At 40.0% G+C, this 19,586-nt stretch overlaps 1 protein-coding gene across 2 annotated transcripts in view; it reads right to left on the bottom strand.

Moving 5' to 3' along the window:
- Positions 1-1,130: 1,130 nt before the first annotated feature.
- rap1ab (RAP1A, member of RAS oncogene family b) overlaps positions 1,131-19,586 on the bottom strand; it is a 44,539-nt gene continuing 26,083 nt past the window's right edge. For both annotated transcript variants that reach the window (XM_067431337.1, XM_067431338.1), the window contains exons 3-8: positions 11,573-11,641; positions 11,406-11,462; positions 8,348-8,488; positions 3,877-4,020; positions 3,656-3,768; positions 1,131-2,193 (exon numbers count right to left, since the gene is read on the bottom strand). In XM_067431337.1, coding sequence (XP_067287438.1) covers positions 3,679-3,768; positions 3,877-4,020; positions 8,348-8,488; positions 11,406-11,462; positions 11,573-11,641 — 501 coding nt within the window. In that variant the 3' untranslated portion in view covers positions 1,131-2,193; positions 3,656-3,678. The remainder of the gene's footprint in view (positions 2,194-3,655; positions 3,769-3,876; positions 4,021-8,347; positions 8,489-11,405; positions 11,463-11,572; positions 11,642-19,586) is intronic.

Below are 19,586 nucleotides of genomic sequence, written 5' to 3'. Positions count from 1 at the left end.
AATGTATTTCTGTCCAATTAAAACAAACAATATTATTTGTCTATTGTACATAGAATAATACTTCCATACAGAGACACATAGCTCTTCATTTTGAAATGAGACATGGCCATTGTATAACAGTATCGTCTTCACCATTCGTTTTTGCTTGGACCCTGATAATCGCCACTTGTCGTTGACTGTAACTATAGGCTAATCAATTTTAAATTGCAAATTCACAGGATATATAGTTAACTTCAGCATTGAGTATTTAATAGCTTAAGGGCACTGGAACTTATTACAAGTACACTGGGAGTATTTGTAGGTCAGGGGTTTTCAAACTGTTCATGCACCAAGGCACTGCATATTTTAGATGTTTCCCCTGTTGGACACACCCAGCTTAGGGCATGGAACACTTTACTAATCAGCTGATAATTCAAGAAATTCCAAGTCATTTGTTGTCATTTACTGGTAAAAACTGGTTCATAATGTAGCAGCTAGCATTCTTACAAGAACTTATGACCATATTAGCCCAGTTCTGGCAACACTTCATTGTCTCCCTATTAAACATTGTATACATTTTAAAATCTTGCTAATTACTTACAAAAGCCCTAAATGTTTTATCCCCTCACTACTTGAACATGCTCAATGCAATAGTCGGTCTTATCTATTGCGAGCTCAGAATTCTGGCCTGTTGATAATACCTAGAATATCAAAATCAACTGCAGGCGGTTGATCCTTTTCCCATTTAGCACCTAAACTCTGGAACAGTCTTCCTAGCCTTGTTCGGGAAATCTGTAAGTCTATAGCTATGCTCACATTTTTTTCCCCTATTACCATTGATTACTGATGTCATTTAGTAGGAATTTAGAAGACCTCAGACTGATACCACTTTTGCCATGTAAAGTTGTGGGGTATCACATTGTTCGTGTCTAATTGGATTTTATGTGGTGTGTCCAGAAAAAGCAAACGTATAGACATCAGAATACCAAGAGTGAGATGAATACCCTGAAGATTTTAAAATCTTTTGGCCAGACTGAAAAAAAAGTTCCATCAATCTGATAAAAGAGCTCCATTAGAACATACCAGGAAAGAGGGAAAATAATATTGTTAATGATGACAGATAAACCAATAATAAACCAAAACAGCAGAAATAATGAAAAGGTACTAAAATTTAATAATCTTAAAAGCCAGAACATCTTTTGACAGAAAAACACGAGGAAATAATTGGTTTAGTACAATATATTTCGGTCTCGATAGGCATAGAAATCAATCATTCCTTCCCCCACTTTTTACACTATAAAAGGCCCGTTTACTTCTGAAACAGTTTTTATGAAACAGAATGGCATTAGAATATGATATTAGCTAGGAATCCATGTGACTGAATACAAAATATTGTCACATTGGGAATAGGGCAGTACTTTCTGATGAGTGTCCATAGTTGTCAGCAAAACAATATTTATATACATGTTTGTCATCTATAGACATTTACACATTGTACCAAGAATGGAAGTACAACTTATGATTAGAAACAATTGAACTAGACATCATTTACAACATCTACACTTAAAGATGGCCATGCTGATAACTGGATATTGAACGCTGTCATCCTCCATGTCCTTGAACATGCAGTATTGCACAAATGAATACTGTTAAGTCCGATTTCTCGCCCAGCTTTTTCAACAGATGAGACCATTGAAAAGCACAGAGTTCAAGAGTTTATGAAAAAAAAAAAAAAGTAAAAAAAAATTTGTGGTAAATTTTCTCCTTTGTCTCGGTCAAGTTATGATTTCTGAACAGATGTACCCATGGGTTTTTAGAGGAAGTTGAAGGATTTTAAATATTGCCACCAGATTTTCAATCCCAAGGTCTTATGTGGCAACTGAAAAGGTCTTATGGTGGTTCATTTTTATTATTATGTTCATATAAGGTTTAATTTCTTCATCAGCCACACGGTCAGTGATGTAAAAAATCCGGAAGGTCAGGGAAATGTTGAGCTGTTCTCAGTTTAACTGAAATTGCTTATGGGAAATTGAGTTTTTCCTCAAATTTTTCTGCCAACATAAAGGGGATGTAAAGAAAGTTGTGACTGGTGCTCTTGCTTGCTATGTCCGGAGCTGTTTTGAGTCAGTAAGTCAGCTGTTCCATTGAATCACTCATTGAGGATGGGAATGCTGGCATGATCCAAACAAGCTAACAGTTCTTCATTACAGCATTCTGCAGAGAGAAAGCAAATACACATTAAATCCCATTAAATGCATTTACTTTCACAAGGCCAACAAATGTCATGTTAACTGCTATAGCCTGAGCAACTGCTGTCCTCTAGTGGACACATTTGGTAAACAATCAATTTATTGAAGATGTGTACAGAAACTGTACAAGCAAATGTATTGGTACATATCAGACCCTTCAATGCTGGAAAACTTTGCTGGAATGATGATTAAAACCTTCTACTGCAAACAGATGTGTTAATGTATTTTTTAGCAAATTTCAGCATTAAACAAACTTTACTTGCATCTGCTTTGAGTCGTGTGCAGTGGTGAATGCTGAAACCTAATGGGCACCATTATAAAGAAGCTGTTGTGGTGAGTGTGGTATGAAACAGGCTTTTCTGCTTTAAAATTCTGTTTTATACTGGCCAAATTATTTGGCCTGAGCAATATATCAGTCTACAAAAAGGGTGGGAGAGTAGGAGGGAGAGACTTTGACTAAACAGATGTACAACCACATTTCCAGAAAAGAAGAAAAGATAGGACATTTTGTAAAATGCAATAAAAGCAAGAATCTGTGGTTGTTGATTCTCTTTAACCTTTATTCATCTGACAAAAAAAATAAAAAAATAAAATCTATTTTTACTGACATTATTTTGATGGCTGAAAAAAAAGTTAGGACAGGGACATGTGTCCTACTGTGTCACATCACCTTTCCTTTTATTTACACTTTTTACTGGTTTGGGATTTTTGCCCAATCTTCCCTGATACAAGACAGCTGCTCAATAGTCCATGGTTGTCTTTATCCGATTCTCCTTATCATGATGGGCCAAAACATTTTCAATAGGAGACAGATCTGGACTACACACTGGTAAGCCAACCACACAGTTTTAGCACATGAGGCATGACAATAATATAGAGTTTTCTGGGGCCTCAAAGCGCTTTACATGAATTTACAATATCTTGCTTCCCAGGGAAATATGTCATCTTGATGGCAGTTTAAGTCTCCTTACAATCCCAATACTTCTCCACATCAATGGTACCTTCACACCTTTTGCAAGTCACCCATGCTGTTTGTGCTGATGCACCCCTATACCATGACAGACGTTTGCTTTTGCACTTGGCTGTCATTGATGAAAGTCTCAGCAAATGATGCTGCTGATCTCAGCTGATGATCAGCAAACTTTTCCACTCTCTTTTGAATCATCAGATGAGCTCAGGCCCAGAAAATTTGGCAACATCTCTGTATAGAAATTTGTATAACTTTCTTTTTGCGTAACAGAGAATTAGGTTGCATTTCTTTATGCAGTTGATTCACCTACATATTGTGGACCATTCAAAACTTCAAAGGTCAAAATAAAGGAGCAAGAGCACTCTTTGATTTTATTGCACTTTACAAAATGTCCCAACTCTTCTTGAAATAGGGTTGTACATTCATAAATTAATGATGTAACGGTGACATGACAGACCTGGCACAGAGCTGCTGCTGGCTCTACAGGAGGATACAATTGGATTTCTTTTTTGCTTTCTTCTTTTCCACCGGTGTTTTCCTGTTAATTTGCCTGACCAAGTCATAGAAGATCTGCAATGTGCAAAAAATATATTCATGAAGTACTCAATATGAACATGAAACTACTGGGGTATGTTCTAAATGGGATACATGTCAAGAAAGTATATGAAACATGCTCACATCAAGGACATTGATCTTTGATTTGGCGGAGGACTCTAGAAAGGCACAGTTGTTCCACTGCCGGGCCAGATTTTGCCCCTGTTCTTTACCCACCACCCTCTCGTCCTCCAGATCACACTTATTACCCACCAGTATCATCGGCACCTATAGTCGGAAAGAAGGAGAAAAGGCAATTATGTGGATCTATCATTTGGCCATGGACACTTAAAGGGTTACTTCAGCGATTAGCATATGGCTTTGTATCAGTAGAAACCCTGGAGTATATTCAAATAAATGTGCTTTCCCCCCCTCATATCCTCCTGAGACAAGAGATTTATGCATTTTATTTCTGGAAAAATTCCTCCTATGATGCAAATTGACTATATTTGCATCATAGGAGGAATGTTTGGCCAAAGGCTAAAGACTACAGCCAGCAGAGGGAGCAATTTCCGCATGTTTTGAACCTGCGCATGGGGGATGGAGATTACACTCATAGCTCAGATCAGCTCGCAGCTACAGGCACTCATTTAAACGGAGCTATGGTGAGCAATGTAAGTCTTTTAACTTCTCAAATTAATTTCTATGAAAGTTAAGCTTGCAAAGGCATGAACTGAAACGCGCCAGACTGAACTTGCGTTGTGAATGTATGCAGCGAGTGTAGTCGTGATTACCTCAGCTGTCATCACGAGAGCTTAGCTCATTTATCTGACTCCTGCAGTTAGTGCTCAGTGCTATGATACTCTCGCAGTGACTCACTCATTATATTGAACAGACATGTTCAGTTTTTAATTGTAGTGTCTTCTCCAACTCAGTCACAGTAATCAAGTTGGTGGCTTTGGGAATGGCCTCACAGGGCAGCGAAGCATTCTGGGAATTGTAGTCTTTCATCCCCATGAGACAAAAATACATGTTCTGTCTTTTCTCAGTCTAGAAAGCACCAAATTCAAAAATAATTTCACATTTCTACTACATTGATGACCCAGTTTAAATATACAGATTCATCTTCCCAGCGCTGAAGTACCCCTTTAACGTTACTGTAGTGTAAAGCAGAGCAGGACCGAGTGTTGTGGAGCTGAGTACGGCCGCTGGAGCGATTGTTATACAAACACACGGCTCGCGGGTACCAGGACTTTTATTATGACAGGATGGGACACAGTCGCCGGGTGCGCGCACTTCCGCTTTTTCCGGTCAGGTAAAGCAGCTCTGTTTATCATATAAGATACATTTAAGTGCGTTTAAAATTAAGTTATGACGTTCCTCTGTGCGTTCTCTCTGCAGTTTTTGCATATTTAGATTTTATCCAGATGTTTTTGTTTTTTTAACAGCAAAAAAAAAAAAAAAAAAAAATTGTTTACAGAAGCATCACAGAACGCTCTGGCTGCACCATAACTCCACAGGGTGCTCATTTGGAGAGTGAGATGATGCACTTCTATTTTTCCCTGCATCCATTTTAAAAGCCTTGACTAGGGATGGCGAAAACAAATCATTTTCTTGACCGACCACTGAGCCTCATTAGCTGGTTGAAATCGGTTAAAGGTGCACTATGCAGCTTTTGTCCACTGGAGGGCGCCTATTCATAACAAATGCGTAGTTTGATGACGCAAAGTGTGAGCGCAGCATCTTGGGAGATGTGGTCTTCTCATCACAGCCGGTGAAAAATAGGACTCGGGCAGAAATCACGTTCATGCATGCGGTTATTAACGTTACTGTAGTCTAAAGCAGAGCAGAACCGAGTGTTATGGACCTGAGCAAAGCTGCTGGAGCGATTGTTAAACAAATACCCGCCTTGCGAATACCGGGACTTTTATTATGACGGGACGGGACTCATTCGCCGGGCGCCTGCACAGATCCGCTCTTCCGGTTATGATTTTGAGGTAATGGAGCTCTGTTTATCATATTAGATACATTTAAGTGTGTTTAAAACGATGTTATGACGTTACTCCGTGCATTCAGTTGTTCACACTGCTAAGAGTAAAGCGCTCCTGCCAAATAAAAGCCGAAACCGAGGGGAACGCAGATATGACGCAATTGACAGGCGACTCTCTCAAATGCAATGCTGCAACGTCCCTGTCCTTAGTTAAAATAGCAATTTTCTCACAATTTACAAATAGTTGGAAACATCTGGGATATTGTAGGTACTCAACTGAACAAAATATATAACACTGGCCTAGTGGTTTTTGGATATTTTACTGCAAAAATACTACATAGTTCACCTTTAACCGATTAGTTTAAATTACGCTGCTCTATTTTAAATAACAGCCGCGAGCCGCAACTCTGTCGCTCTGCCTCCCGCTCTCACACACACACTGGTGCCGCCGCCGCTCCTTCCTCTCATGTCACTTTTTAAAAATCCCCTACAGCGCGAGTCCTGCAAACGCGCCGCCGAGGAGCTTGTTTGTAATTGAAGGACAAATAGCTCCTTAGTTTCGGAATGGTTTGGGTACAAGGTGATCGCTTTGAAAATAAAGGCATTTATCTAGCGTCAGAAGCTCATTTGAAACATTTCCGCAGCTCATTTAAGAAAATGACAGGTCCAAAGAGACGCCCCTTTAGTTCGAGGTAGTGCTAACAATAATAAAGAAAGATGATGATCAACACCTTATGTGTTACCACTGAAATGTAGATGTAATATATTTCCAAATGTAAGCCCATCTTATGCGGAATGCAAGCTTCATACTGTCGTCTGCCCTGGCTCTAACCTCGAGTGTTAGACCTCGCGCCAAATGTTTTTATTGGCTTATTAAGTACAAACAGGCGAGTTATGAAAAATTGAGTGTAAGGGATTTGTTCACTTCACACAAGATTTTGGAATGAGATGGCTAACTGTAGTAGTGTTTAGTCCACTGTCTATAATAGCCTAATTTAGAGATCACTTTTTTTTTTTTAACCGACAATCTTGATGACGGTTAACGTTGATACGGTCAACTATCGGTCAAACCGTCATCGGGTTAACATCCCTAGCCTTGACACATACATGGAGTATGCCTACGTTGTTACAAAAGCAACCCATGCAGATAGGTTGGCTATGTCTGGACTATAGGCATGTGCCGATATCAATTTTTCATGTTGCGATTAATTGCTACAGTTTTAAAACACGATATATGATATTATCACGATATTGAAATAAGTTACAAAAAAAAGTGTTGCCATAGCATAACAGCTTTAAGAACTATTTTTGTAATAACAAAAATAACTGAATGTTTAAATACAATAATGCACCAAAAATATATACAGCTCTGGAAAAAAAAATTAAGAGACCACTTAACATTGAGAAATCAATGTTAAGTGGTCTCTTGATTTTTTTCAGAGCTGTAAAAGTACAATTTTTTAACAGATTAAAGTGCAAAAGAATTAGGCTATAAAGAACAACAGGTAGGCTAACAAATTACAATAAGGTCTCATTATTTAATGCATTTACTAAGAAAGTATAATGTTTTTGGTAATGTTAGTTAAGAAATACTGATCATTGTTAGTTTTATCTTAGGTCCATTAAAAAAAGTTATTTTGATTTTAATGTCATTAAACAGCAACTAAGAAATTAACATTACTTAGAATAATTAATTCTTTATAAGTATTTTTCATCGTCAGTTTGGCAATAATGAATAATGACTTTATGTTAACTACTGAAGTCGTATGTCTCAAAGTTTTACTGAACAATAACAAATAATTAGAAACAGTTCTAATTATTAGGGCATGTTGTAGTCCAGATTAAAACATAATACTTAATAGGCTATTTATTTTCAAACGTAAACATTTTTAAGTATTTGGTGCTGTGATGAACAACATTGAGATTACAAAAAAGGAATGGATGTTTTAAAAACTACACGTGGTTTCTTTTGTTTGCGGAGTTTCCGGGGTAATCGCGGCATTCTGCAGTTCATCAGCGCCCTCTGCTGTCACTGAGCAACACTTCATTAGCGCATCTCCTTCACTCGTTCATGTGCTTCTCATTTACACCAGAGCGCTTCCCTTTGATGCAGAATACAGCGGTGTTGAGCATTTATACGGTTGATGGGCAAAGTATTCTTGAGTGCATCATAAAAAAAATTATAAACTGTTAATAAATTATTATTTACGATATGTTAAAGTGCCCACGATAACAATATTGTGCATATTCATTATCGTGATAAATCGCATTATCGAAAATCGGCACGTCTAGTCTGGACACACAATTGTTATTTCGATCATTTGCAATTAATAATGCAAACAGTACGCATGAAAAAAATCTGATTTACCTTCAGTCTGAACATTGCCGTAAATAAAGCACATCTATGGATGGCTCCTTTATCTAAGTCATTATAGCAAGAATGCATACAGGGAGAAAAATCTTAGATTTTCTAATTAATATTGGCATTGAAAGAGAAGAGATTTAAATTGGCACTTTAAATTGTGTAAGCAGCTACCAGGTGCATTTGGCTTTTGATGAAAGAGTATTCATTAAGGTGGTGATTTTTTAAACTAAATCTGTAAAGTGCTTTTCTCTCAAACTTACATCCTCTGTATCCTTTACTCGTAGGATCTGCTCTCGTAAGTCCTGCAGGTCATTGAATGTGGACTGTGCTGTGATTGAGTACACGAGAGCAAAGCCTTGACCATTCTTCATGTACAGGTCCCTCATGGCTGTGAACTGCTCCTGAAAAAAAAAGAAACAAGGAAAAGCACCATGAGGGAAAAGCACAGAATAAAACTGAGCCTTTCGTTTATCTTTGAAACCCAAAGAAAGATATTTTAATCGTTCTGCGTCCCTCCACTAAACATCCAAAACTAACACTTAAAAATTTCATAAAGACAGAGAACTTCATGATTTGGATCGCATGTCAAACTGCCAAACTGCTAAATTCAGTAAATCACGTGACATTGGCGATCCGAATCATGAATCAATAAGCTGATTCATGACCATTTGAATCTTTATTTGAGGTTTGAAAACAAACGTGGAAGAGAAGACAATGCTATATGCTTACGGGTGTGGAACGACATTAGGGTGAGTCATTAATGACATCAATTTCATTTTTGGGTGAACTAACCCTTTAATATGAACAAATACACTGAACAGTCAACAACATGAAAACCACCTGGCTAATATAATTTTGGTCTCCCTCATTTTGCCAAAACAGCCCTGATGCTTTGAGACATGGACTCCACAAAGCATTAGCAGCAAATTCTTTAAGTCCTGCAAATTGCAGTGATCCATGGATCGAATTTGTTGGTCTGTCCAAGTGTCGTTTAGTTGCATTTTCTTAGCTTCTCCCTTTGCCACTCGCTCATTCGCTAGCTCGAGTATTTGCATCAATTTTTGGTAAACACTACAGCATAGTGTGCATTGATTATTACATCAACCGCATTTACAGTGTCATTTTAAAATGAAGAGTGATGGAGATGCAACATTGTAATGTGATGCTCTTCTTGTATTTAGCCCTGAGATATTCCTTACTATCAGTCAAATGTGATGTGAATAAATGTTATTAAATAAAGTATATTTTAGTTTAGTAATATTCATTGAATAGTTTGAGGAGATCTTTTGGTACTAAATACTATTTGTGCAATAATTATGGTCCATTAATGACCACTTAAAATATTTTTCTTCTCATATTTATATTACTTATATTATAATTAGTGTAGTAATTAAGGTTAAAATAGAGAATTCCTACGCAAAGTGCCTGTATGGCTTTTTAATAAGTAATAGTCAATATGCTTAAAGTATTGCAGATCATAACTGCTTACTTATTTATACCGCCACCACCACACATTGCTTTCGAATCTGTGCAGGGTGGGAAATTAACTTTTTTTCCTACCAGCCACAGTGGCTGGTGGATGCCCAATTTGACCAGCCACTTAAATTTTTTACTAGTCACTTTTTCCGGAATTCAAATTTATAAAGAAAGTGCATTAGCATAGTATGGGGTGAATTCGGGATTTGGAAACTTTTTCCCAGTCATTTCAATGGCAGAATCAGAATCACTACACACATATGTAGCCTTTATCTCAAACTGCCTGTCAAAGTGCAAAATGTCTACAAATTTAACGTCAGTGTAAGAACAAAATGTATGCAACTTAAACAAAATGCTCAGGAGTCAGGATTAGTCTAAAGCAGGTTAAACTCACAGCACATGCAGTGATGGAGCGCAGCATTCTGAAAGAACCGGCAATCATGAGCTGCTCTTGTGAACAGTGCTCTTTGCTTTCTTTCCGATTCGAATAGTTTTGTAATCGTTTAAAAGAGGACATTTCAAATTAGAGCTAATTTCCCACCCTAAATCTGTGGGAAACATTGAATTGGATTGATATCTGGGGAAATTAGAGACCAAGGCTGGGCACACACTTGAAGATTTTAAGCCCGATTTCCACCCCCAAGCGATCGGAGGGGTGTGGCCTGATTCAAGGCTCGTCACAAACAACCAATTCTCAATCCTAATCCATTACGATTATTTAACTGCTCCTGGACGAGTCGGAGCATCCCTGATCTCACATGTTTGATATTTACGACTGGATCGAGCTGCCTCTAACTCTGGATACCGACAATAGCCAATGAGAGCGAGCAAGCTTCACTAATGGGATGTTGCGTGCTATAAACTGTATGCTGTGTCTATACTGTCTTCCAACCAACACTTCACCCATATTCTTGTTCTCACTGCAAAACCGTGTGCATGCCAAAAGAGCCAGCTGACGATGTCGATGTTACTCCATATTTCTGTTGTTTCTGAAGTCACGTTTGAATACATGAGTTCCAGTGAGAGCTTGTGTCTGTGGAACTCCCACTGTGAAATCATTACAACAATCGTAATGCATGCTCTCTCTTTCACTCTCAAAATGTGCAAATGGCTTCACATAGCATCTACACGCTGCACGATTGATGGAATTGTCCTTTGCACAACAAAGTTTATAATTTTAATTTTTGCCAGTGTTTAAACCACTCACACACTCTACTAGACAGATGGAGCACTCATGGAGATTCAAGCAGATAAGACCGCCTTACAAACAGGTTATGAGTGCCAAATTGTCCTTAAATGGTCAAGTACACACAAATGTATGTACAAAATTACCATCTTTATGGTAGTATCTTTATTACATTTCATTTATGTGTGCTACTGCTTGTAAATAGTTTATTTGTTCTTATTTTATTACTGACTGCTTAAGTCCCCCCCCCCTGAAAAATTAAATTCAGGCCCTGAATGAATGTATGTAAAAATTCTGATCTCAACAAAAATACAGTGGAAGATCAATTGTTAATTTTAATAAAAGTAATGTAACTTGTGTCTGAATTAAAATTTTACCCTATAAAAATTAGGAAAATTAAGATTTTTTGTTTTTGTAAGGAACTCACATATTGCTACAGATACAACTCAAGCTACTGTTAAATGAGCATTTTCAAGACACAAAACCTGTAACATTATTAATAATAAATAATTACCTCATTTGATTAAGCCTGTCTGCGGCCAGGATTTTCATGTATGTACTTCAGGGGTGTGTAAGAAGTGTACAGACCTTAAGACATATATATTAATAATGCAAGTAGCGGAGCCCCTTCGAAGTGTAAAAACAAGTACACTTACTGTTCCTGCTGTGTCCAGGATTTCCAACATACACTGCTGGCTGTCCACCTCCACTTGCTGCATGAGGAGAAGAGGGGGAGAAATTAAAGTAAACAAAGATAAGCTTCCATTACACAGTAGAGTATTAAACAAAAGACAGGAAAATCTAATGAGCAGAGAATGGCTACCTTTCTATAGGAGTCTTCTATTGTGGGGTCATATTTCTCAACGAAGATTCCCTGGACAAACTGGACCGTCTGTAAGAGGAACAGATTTTAATTAGAGCCAGAGAATGTTTCACACAGGCCTTTAAATAAGTCAGTGGGACGAAAACAACAACTGGCATCTCATTTAACATTAAAAATGTAAGGGTGTGATCCCAATACACCAAGGGTCTTCAACCAGAGGTCCGCCAATTAACATTTGAGCACAAATAATTTGTTAAAATCAAAACATGGGTAAAAAAAAACATCACAAAGTAAATTCTTGACTTATTTACACATTGTTAAAAAGTTGGATTTCTCAAGTTAAACATGGCCAAAATTTAAAAACTGAGTTGGACATAAGACAGAATATTGCTGTGCTAAATACTCTCTTTTAGCATTTCAAACATGTTTTGAAAAGGGTTTTTTTTCGAGTATTGGCCTGTGTGAGGTCATAATAGGCACAATTGGTTGTATGGGCACTTCCCCAGGATAAGTGCACATCAACAAGCTTCATTTGGGTTATGGAAGCTGTTGGGATCGATGGCATTTTGTTTAGCCAGGTGAATCTTCTTGAATTTGAAAAGCAAGGTAAATTGTACTTGTCTACAGAGAAACATGAAAGTATCTTCTGTTGCTTCTGAAGGGCAGTACTAAATAAAAACAATATATATATATATAACAAAATAAGAACATTTTGTACATGGTTTCACTAGGGATGGACGATATCTTATCGTTACTTTACGGTATACCGGTAAAATTCTCCTCATGATAAGAATTTGTCTTCCCGCGATAATAACGATAAAGCCTATGTTGATGAGGTAACCCATTTACATCTCTCCTGCAGAGCATAAACAACTATGGCAGAAGCTGCGGAGGAGTTTATTGCTGAAGGAGGAGCTTTCTCTACTACCTGGAGCTAGTACACACAGATATATTTACACGCGATGAGCACTTGGACTGAACGCTTGAGAGATTTGCGCTTTGTCAAGCGATCCGTAAAGTGTGCTATTACAGTTCATCTCAATGAATACGCAGTGTATTTGACGCACAGTAAACAATAGTGTGAGGTGTCCGGTGTTATTACTTTTGCTGTAGTTTGCATTATTTTGGACACTGTTTGCAACATGAGAATAAATACAGAATCTGTGTTTTCATTTCAAACTTTATTGTTTGTATTGCGTGAAGTTTTTCAGCACAGTTGCATTACTTAAACATTACCTGCACTTTAAAATAAGTACAACTGCAACTTTTAAATTTCTGAAAAGGCTGGTTTTTGAATAAAGTGTTTTTATTATTCTTTTATAGATTATAGGGGACTATTTGATGACGGGTACCTTTTGCTTTAGATCATTGTTTGTTTTTCTGAGGCTCTCAAGAATGTGTGCAGCTCACACTTGTAGCCAGAACCATGGGGAATGGTACTACATTTATCGTCATTGATATCGTTATCGCAACAAATACCAGAAAATACCGTAATACATTTTTTAGTCCATATCGCCCATCCCTAGTTTTCACTCCCAGGCTCTTAATGCATTGCGTTTCCTTCTGGACCATCAGGGAATGTTTTAACCTTTGTATCCGAGTCCCTCAGTTGTCCTTAGTGTGAAAAGATGCATCTAAAATCATACAATCACTGCTGGAGAGGGTTCAAATATGCAAATGATGCTGGAAAACTGAAGTATTTGCAGGACCTGAAAGATTTTTCTGAAGAACATTGGGCAGTTTAACAGCTCAGGACAAACAAGGGACTCATGAACAACCATAAGAAAACAAAAAAACAGCCGTGGATCATCCAGGGAACGTCACAATGCATTGAGAAGTTCAATAACTTTTGAATGGGTCATTTTAATGAATTCAGCTATTTTGTGTCTTGTGAACATTATCTGTAAAAAACAAAAAACAATCTATGTAAAATATCTTATTCAGTACACAGGACTTTACATTAACGCTTGTCCAGGACCGGAGAGGTATCCTGATTAAAACGTTAACACGAAATACCTACGGAATCACCAAAATGCAAGAATGGTTCAGCATTTATTTAGTGTAAGTGCTGATCAATAGTGAATAATAATATAATGAACTGTATAATGAACTGACGTTTTGCACGGTTTCATTTATATAACATATGATACAGTTCGAACAGTGCTGTTTTCCTGAGTACCATCACGACTTAAAGTGTTTGACACTGATTTCATATAACAGTTCAATAAACAATGAATTACCTTTAAGTCAATTACATTTTTAGATGCAATATTGACTTTTTTTTGTTCTATTTTGGCAGTGAAAATAGTTTGCTAGTTTGTTCATTCAAACAAAGATCACAGCAGAACCATAGCGCATTTCATAGCAACAATGCGTTACTAAATGATTCAGCGTTATGTATTCAATTTATCCGTTCATAAACGACTGCCTCATTCTTTAAATTAATCAGCCGTTTCAATGAATCAACTCAATGATTCACTCGTGAAAGGGTTAGTTCACACAAAAATTTAAATACTGTCATTAATTACTCACCCTCGTGTCTTTCGACACCCGTAACACCTTTGTTCATCTTCGGAACACAAATTAAGATATTTTTGCTGAAATACGATGGCTCAGACAGGCCTCCATTGGCAGAAATTATATTTAGCCTATATGACAGATTTGTGCACGTTGCACTTAACTACATTTTCCGTTTCGAAGTGATTCCAATCAAGCAACTCAAAACCATCATATCCAACTACTGTTTGATCTACCTGGAAAACCTGAAAAGCAATCTTTATTTAATTTGTATCTTTGTTCTATTGTTTATTTGTGCTTTTGTTTGTAGTTTGATTATTTGTTCTTATTTTATTACAGACTGTTTACTTGTCTTCAATACATTTTTTTCATTTTCTTGCATTCCATGTAAAAAGTCTTGAGTAAAATAAAATAAAAGTTCTAGCCAATGGTGACTTGATTCAGTGTGTTCATAGAGGGTTGAGTGAGCGCAATAAAGCACACACATAAATCTTGTTGCAACGCACCAACAAAGGTAAAGATTATCAAAGAAATTGCCTGAACATTATTTTTTTTAATAAAAAGTGTTTCCTGAGTCAAAGTCTGTTGCAAAGATGAAGTTGGCAATGCCAAATCTCATCATCTCCTCAGTTCAGTGGATGTGCTTGCACGTAAAGTTAAATGCCAAGGAGTAAGCGTGGTACTAATTTAGGTTACACACAAACAGATATTCTATTAGAAGTGTAACTAATAATTGAACATTTATCTAGCTTAACGTTATTCAGAGTTCCCACACCTTTCTTTAACTTCAAACTTCAAATTTCAAGGACCTTTCAAGGTCTTTTGAGGTCCAATACCCCTTAAATTCAAGGACTTAATGTTGGGGCACATTTCAAGTGAGAGCAAGGTTACATCATGTTACCTTGTAAGATACCTTATAATGCTTATGTAACCAGAAGTTTTAAGATATATATGCTTTTAAGGTTCTTGCCCCATGGGTTTGCATCATCTTAACAAGCAAAGATATTAACATTACATTAAATAAAATATTTGGGCAACAGATTATCACAAATGTTTCGTGTTTATTGAACACAATATACTGTAATTGACTGAACATATTTAGGTTTGGTGCGCACGTGAATGTCATGGCAACGTACAACCTCATGCGAGAACATTTAATGTAACGTGTAAATTTGCGTAACTAGCGTAAATCAAGCAAGCTAGTATGCATAGGCCACGAAGTGATAGTGAAATAACACATTAGCGGACTGGAGGGAATAATATGGATTTTTTTTTGTAGGATCCATCTTCTCATCATAATGCAGATACCATCATAAACAAAACATCGAAAACACATCTAATTTCACAAATATTGTTCTGATATAGGCTATTATCAAATGTTTCTAACAGCCCATTTCAACAGCACAAACAAAAACCTATTTACCATAGTAAAATATTGTGTGTAAAATATTGTGTTGGCCATAGCCTACTTTTATAAAATATTGACTGGATTTGTGTTTTTTAGTCCAGTCAACATTTGCAATTCTAAATGTTAACTGGATTTGAAAAAACTATGGATATCTTAAAATTAACATCAAATTTGTTTTCTTTTAAGAAAAATGAAGTTGTATTGCTGAAATTGCATACATGTGAAACTGTCACGGTTCATGGATTCCCTGTCTCACTCTTGGGTGCGTGTTGAATGTAGGTGAGGGCGGAGCCTGGGATTGGCTCATCACACACCTGTGGCTGATCACCTGCACCAGCTGCAACTCATCACCTTCACCCTATTTAGTCTCTCTGTTTCTCTCTTGTCTTTGTCAGAGCGTTGTTGGATGTTTCCCCTTGTGTCTCCGTGTTGGTTGTCGTTTCCCCCTTCCGTGAAACGCTGGATCCCTTCCCGGATTACCTGTACCGACCTCCCGAGTCACAGCTGCTCACAGCCTGCCCGTGTCGCAAACAGAGCCTCTCTCACTGCTCTGTCTTATCCGGACTTCTTCAGTGTTCTGAGTTTTGACTTCTGTGACACTATCCGTCAAATAAACTAATTACTTGCTTTTGAATCCTGCCTCTGTGAATCCGTTACAGAACGCTCTGACCAACCATGGATTCAGCGAGTATCAACGCCCTACTGACCAGCAGCAACGAGAGACTGGACCAGCAGGAGGCGAACTTAACTGCCACAGGAAAGGCAGTACACACCTTGGTGGCACGGGTGGCCGAGCTGACCCAACAGATGCAACAACTCGTCGGTCCCACTGTGCCCGACCCACCGCCGATTCCCCACACACCATCCGCATCGCGGCAACCGGAACCACGTCTGCCTACCCCCGAGAGTTATGCCGGTGAGAGCAATTTTTGCAGAGCCTTCCTTACCAAGTGTTCCTTGTTTTTCGCTCTTCAACCGCAGACTTTCAACACGGAGAGATCCAAGGTGGCATTCGTCCTCACCCTGCTCTCCGGACGAGCAGCACTTTGGGGAACGGCGGTGTGGGAGAATCAACATCCTTGCTGCTCCTCGTTCCAGACGCTGGCGGCGGAGATGAGAAGGGTGTTTGACCGAGCGGTGACCGGAAGAGAAGCGGCACGTCAACTCGCAGAGCTCCGTCAAGGTAACCGCTCGGTCTCGGATTATTCCATCGAGTTCCGCACCCTGGCCGCCGAGTGCAAGTGGAACGAGGAGGCACAGTGGGACATGTTCCTGCATGGGCTGGCTGACCGCATCCAGAAGGAGATCTTTACCATCGACCTTCCGGAGAAGATTGACGGTCTCATCGATATTGCGTTGAGGGTGGACGCTCGTCTGAGTCGGCTGAGGTCCAGGATGGAGCCTCAGCTTGGGAGCGTCGAATGCCCTCAGGCCAGCACTACGGATGCGGTCAGCCACACCTTCGACCCGGAGCCCATGCAGGTGGGTCGAGCTCGGCTCTCCCGGGAGGAGAAGGCGAGACGGAGATCCCGTGGTCTTTGCCTGTACTGCGGCGGGAACGGACACCTGCTAGACTCCTGCCCGGTAAAAGACCACGCCCGGCGGTAAAAAGAAGGCTACTGTCGGGCGGGATCTCCGTGGAAAAGACCTCATCCTCCACTCTCCTCCCGGTGAGATTGCTGTGGGCAGCTCAGGATTATTCCAGCCTTGCCCTTCTCGACTCGGGAGCGGAAGGTAACTTCATTGACTCTGCCCTGGTTCATAAACTCAACATAACCACCATTGCACTCAAGAACACCATTTCTGTCAACGCACTTAACGGACAAGTTCTCCCTGACATTTCATTCACCACTGAACCACTCACACTGATCACTTCCGGCAACCACACTGAACGCATTTCATTTTTCATCCTGGACTCCCCTTTGGCTCCCATTGTCCTCGGTCACCCTTGGCTGGAGTTACACAATCCAAGGGTTGACTGGGGACAAAACTCTGTGTCTGTGTGGAGTGATAAATGTTATGAGTCTTGTTTGGTGTCTGCTTGTTCGTCTGTGTCTCGTTCTGTTTTTCAGAGTGAGACGGTGAATCTGTCTAACGTGCCTCCGGAGTACCTCGACCTGAAGGAAGTGTTCAGTAAGTCCCGAGCTGCTTCTCTTCCTCCGCATCGTCCCTATGACTGTGCTATAGATTTACTCCCAGGTAAGTCTCCGCCTAAGGGCAAACTATACTCTCTTTCTATTCCAGAGAGGGAGGCCATGGAGAAATATATTTCTGATTCTCTAGCCTCCAAATTCATCCGCCCTTCCTCTTCTCCAGCGGGGGCGGGGTTCTTCTTCGTGGGGAAGAAGGATGGTTCTCTGCGACCTTGCATTGATTACCGAGGGCTGAATAACATCACGGTAAAGAATACCTATCCTTTGCCGTTGATGTCTTCAGCTTTCGAGAGGTTACAGGGAGCATCCGTCTTCACGAAGTTGGACTTACGTAACGCTTATCATTTGGTTCGCATCAGGGAGGGGGATGAATGGAAAACCGCATTTAACACCCCCAGGGGGCATTTTGAATATTTGGTCATGCCTTTCGGCCTTTCCAACTCCCCAGCGGTTTTCCAGGCACTCGTCAATGATGTGTTGAGAGACATGGTCGACCAATTCATATATGTCTACCTGGATGACATTTTGATTTTTTTCTTCGTCTCTCCAGGAACATGTTCGACACGTCAGACGAGTGCTTCAGAGGTTGCTAGAGAATGGGCTTTTTGTCAAGGCGGAGAAATGCGCTTTTCATGCACAGTCTGTTCCTTTTTTAGGGTACATCGTGTCATCGGAGGGAATGCGCATGGATCCCGACAAGGTTAAGGCTGTGATGGATTGGCCAAGTCCAGATTCCCGTAAGGCCCTACAGAGGTTTCTGGGGTTCGCCAATTTCTATCGGCGTTTTATTCGCAATTTCAGCCAACTAGCCGCACCTCTGACTGCCTTGACCTCTCCCCGAACGACGTTCAGGTGGTCCGATACAGCCGAGGCTGTATTCGCCAAACTTAAAAGCCGCTTTGTTTCGGCTCCCATCTTAGTCGCCCCTGATTCAACACGTCAGTTCGTGGTAGAGGTCGACGCGTCAGAGGTGGGGGTAGGAGCGGTTCTTTCACAGCGCTCTCCCTCAGATGACAAGATGCACCCGTGCGCGTTTTTGTCCCATCGTCTTTCTCCTGCCGAACGCAATTATGACATTGGTAACAGAGAGTTGTTGGCCGTCAAGTTAGCGTTGGAGGAGTGGCGTCATTGGCTTGAAGGGTCGGGGGTACCTTTTATTGTATGTACGGATCATAAGAACCTTGAATATATTAGATCTGCTAAAAGACTCAACTCCAGGCAGGCTCGGTGGGCACTTTTTTTCGGACGTTTTGACTTTGTTCTCTCGTACCGCCCCGGGTCTAAAAACATCAAACCCGACTCTTTATCTCGTATTTTTGATGCTTCCGAACGCCCGGTTACTCCCGAGTGTATTTTGCCAGAGAAGATAGTTATCTCTACACTCACATGGGAGATCGAATCGAAGGTCAAAGTGGCCTTAGAAGGGGTAACGCCCCCGCCCGGCGGCCCACCGAGTCGTTTGTTCGTTCCGGAGGGGTTAAGATCCGAGGTCCTCAAATGGGGTCACTGCTCCAACATTGCTTGTCATCCAGGGGTAAACCGCACTAGCAGTTTAATAAAGCAACGATTTTGGTGGCCACTTATGGCTCGCGACATTCACAGTTTTGTTTTGGCTTGCTCGGTCTGTGCGGTTGGTAAGACATCTAACCAACCTCCTCATGGGTTACTTCAGCCGTTGTCTGTTCCTTCGAGACCCTGGTCCCACATCGCTCTAGATTTTGTTACCGCCCTCCCGCCCTCCCAGGGCAAGACGGTCGTTTTGACCGTCGTGGACCGATTCTCGAAGGCAGCACATTTCATTTCCTTGCACAAATTACCCTCAGCCAAGGAGACAGCGGTATCTGTAGTAGACCACGTCTTTCGGTTACATGGCCTCCCGATGGACGTGGTCTCCGACAGAGGTTCCCAATTCGTGTCCAAATTTTGGCAGGAGTTT

The sequence above is a fragment of the Pseudorasbora parva genome, chromosome 22 (assembly GCF_024679245.1).
Source record: "Pseudorasbora parva isolate DD20220531a chromosome 22, ASM2467924v1, whole genome shotgun sequence".
Taxonomy (NCBI): domain Eukaryota; kingdom Metazoa; phylum Chordata; class Actinopteri; order Cypriniformes; family Gobionidae; genus Pseudorasbora; species Pseudorasbora parva.
Note: the sequence above shows the minus strand (reverse complement) of the source record. Positions and strands in the feature narration are given on the sequence as shown.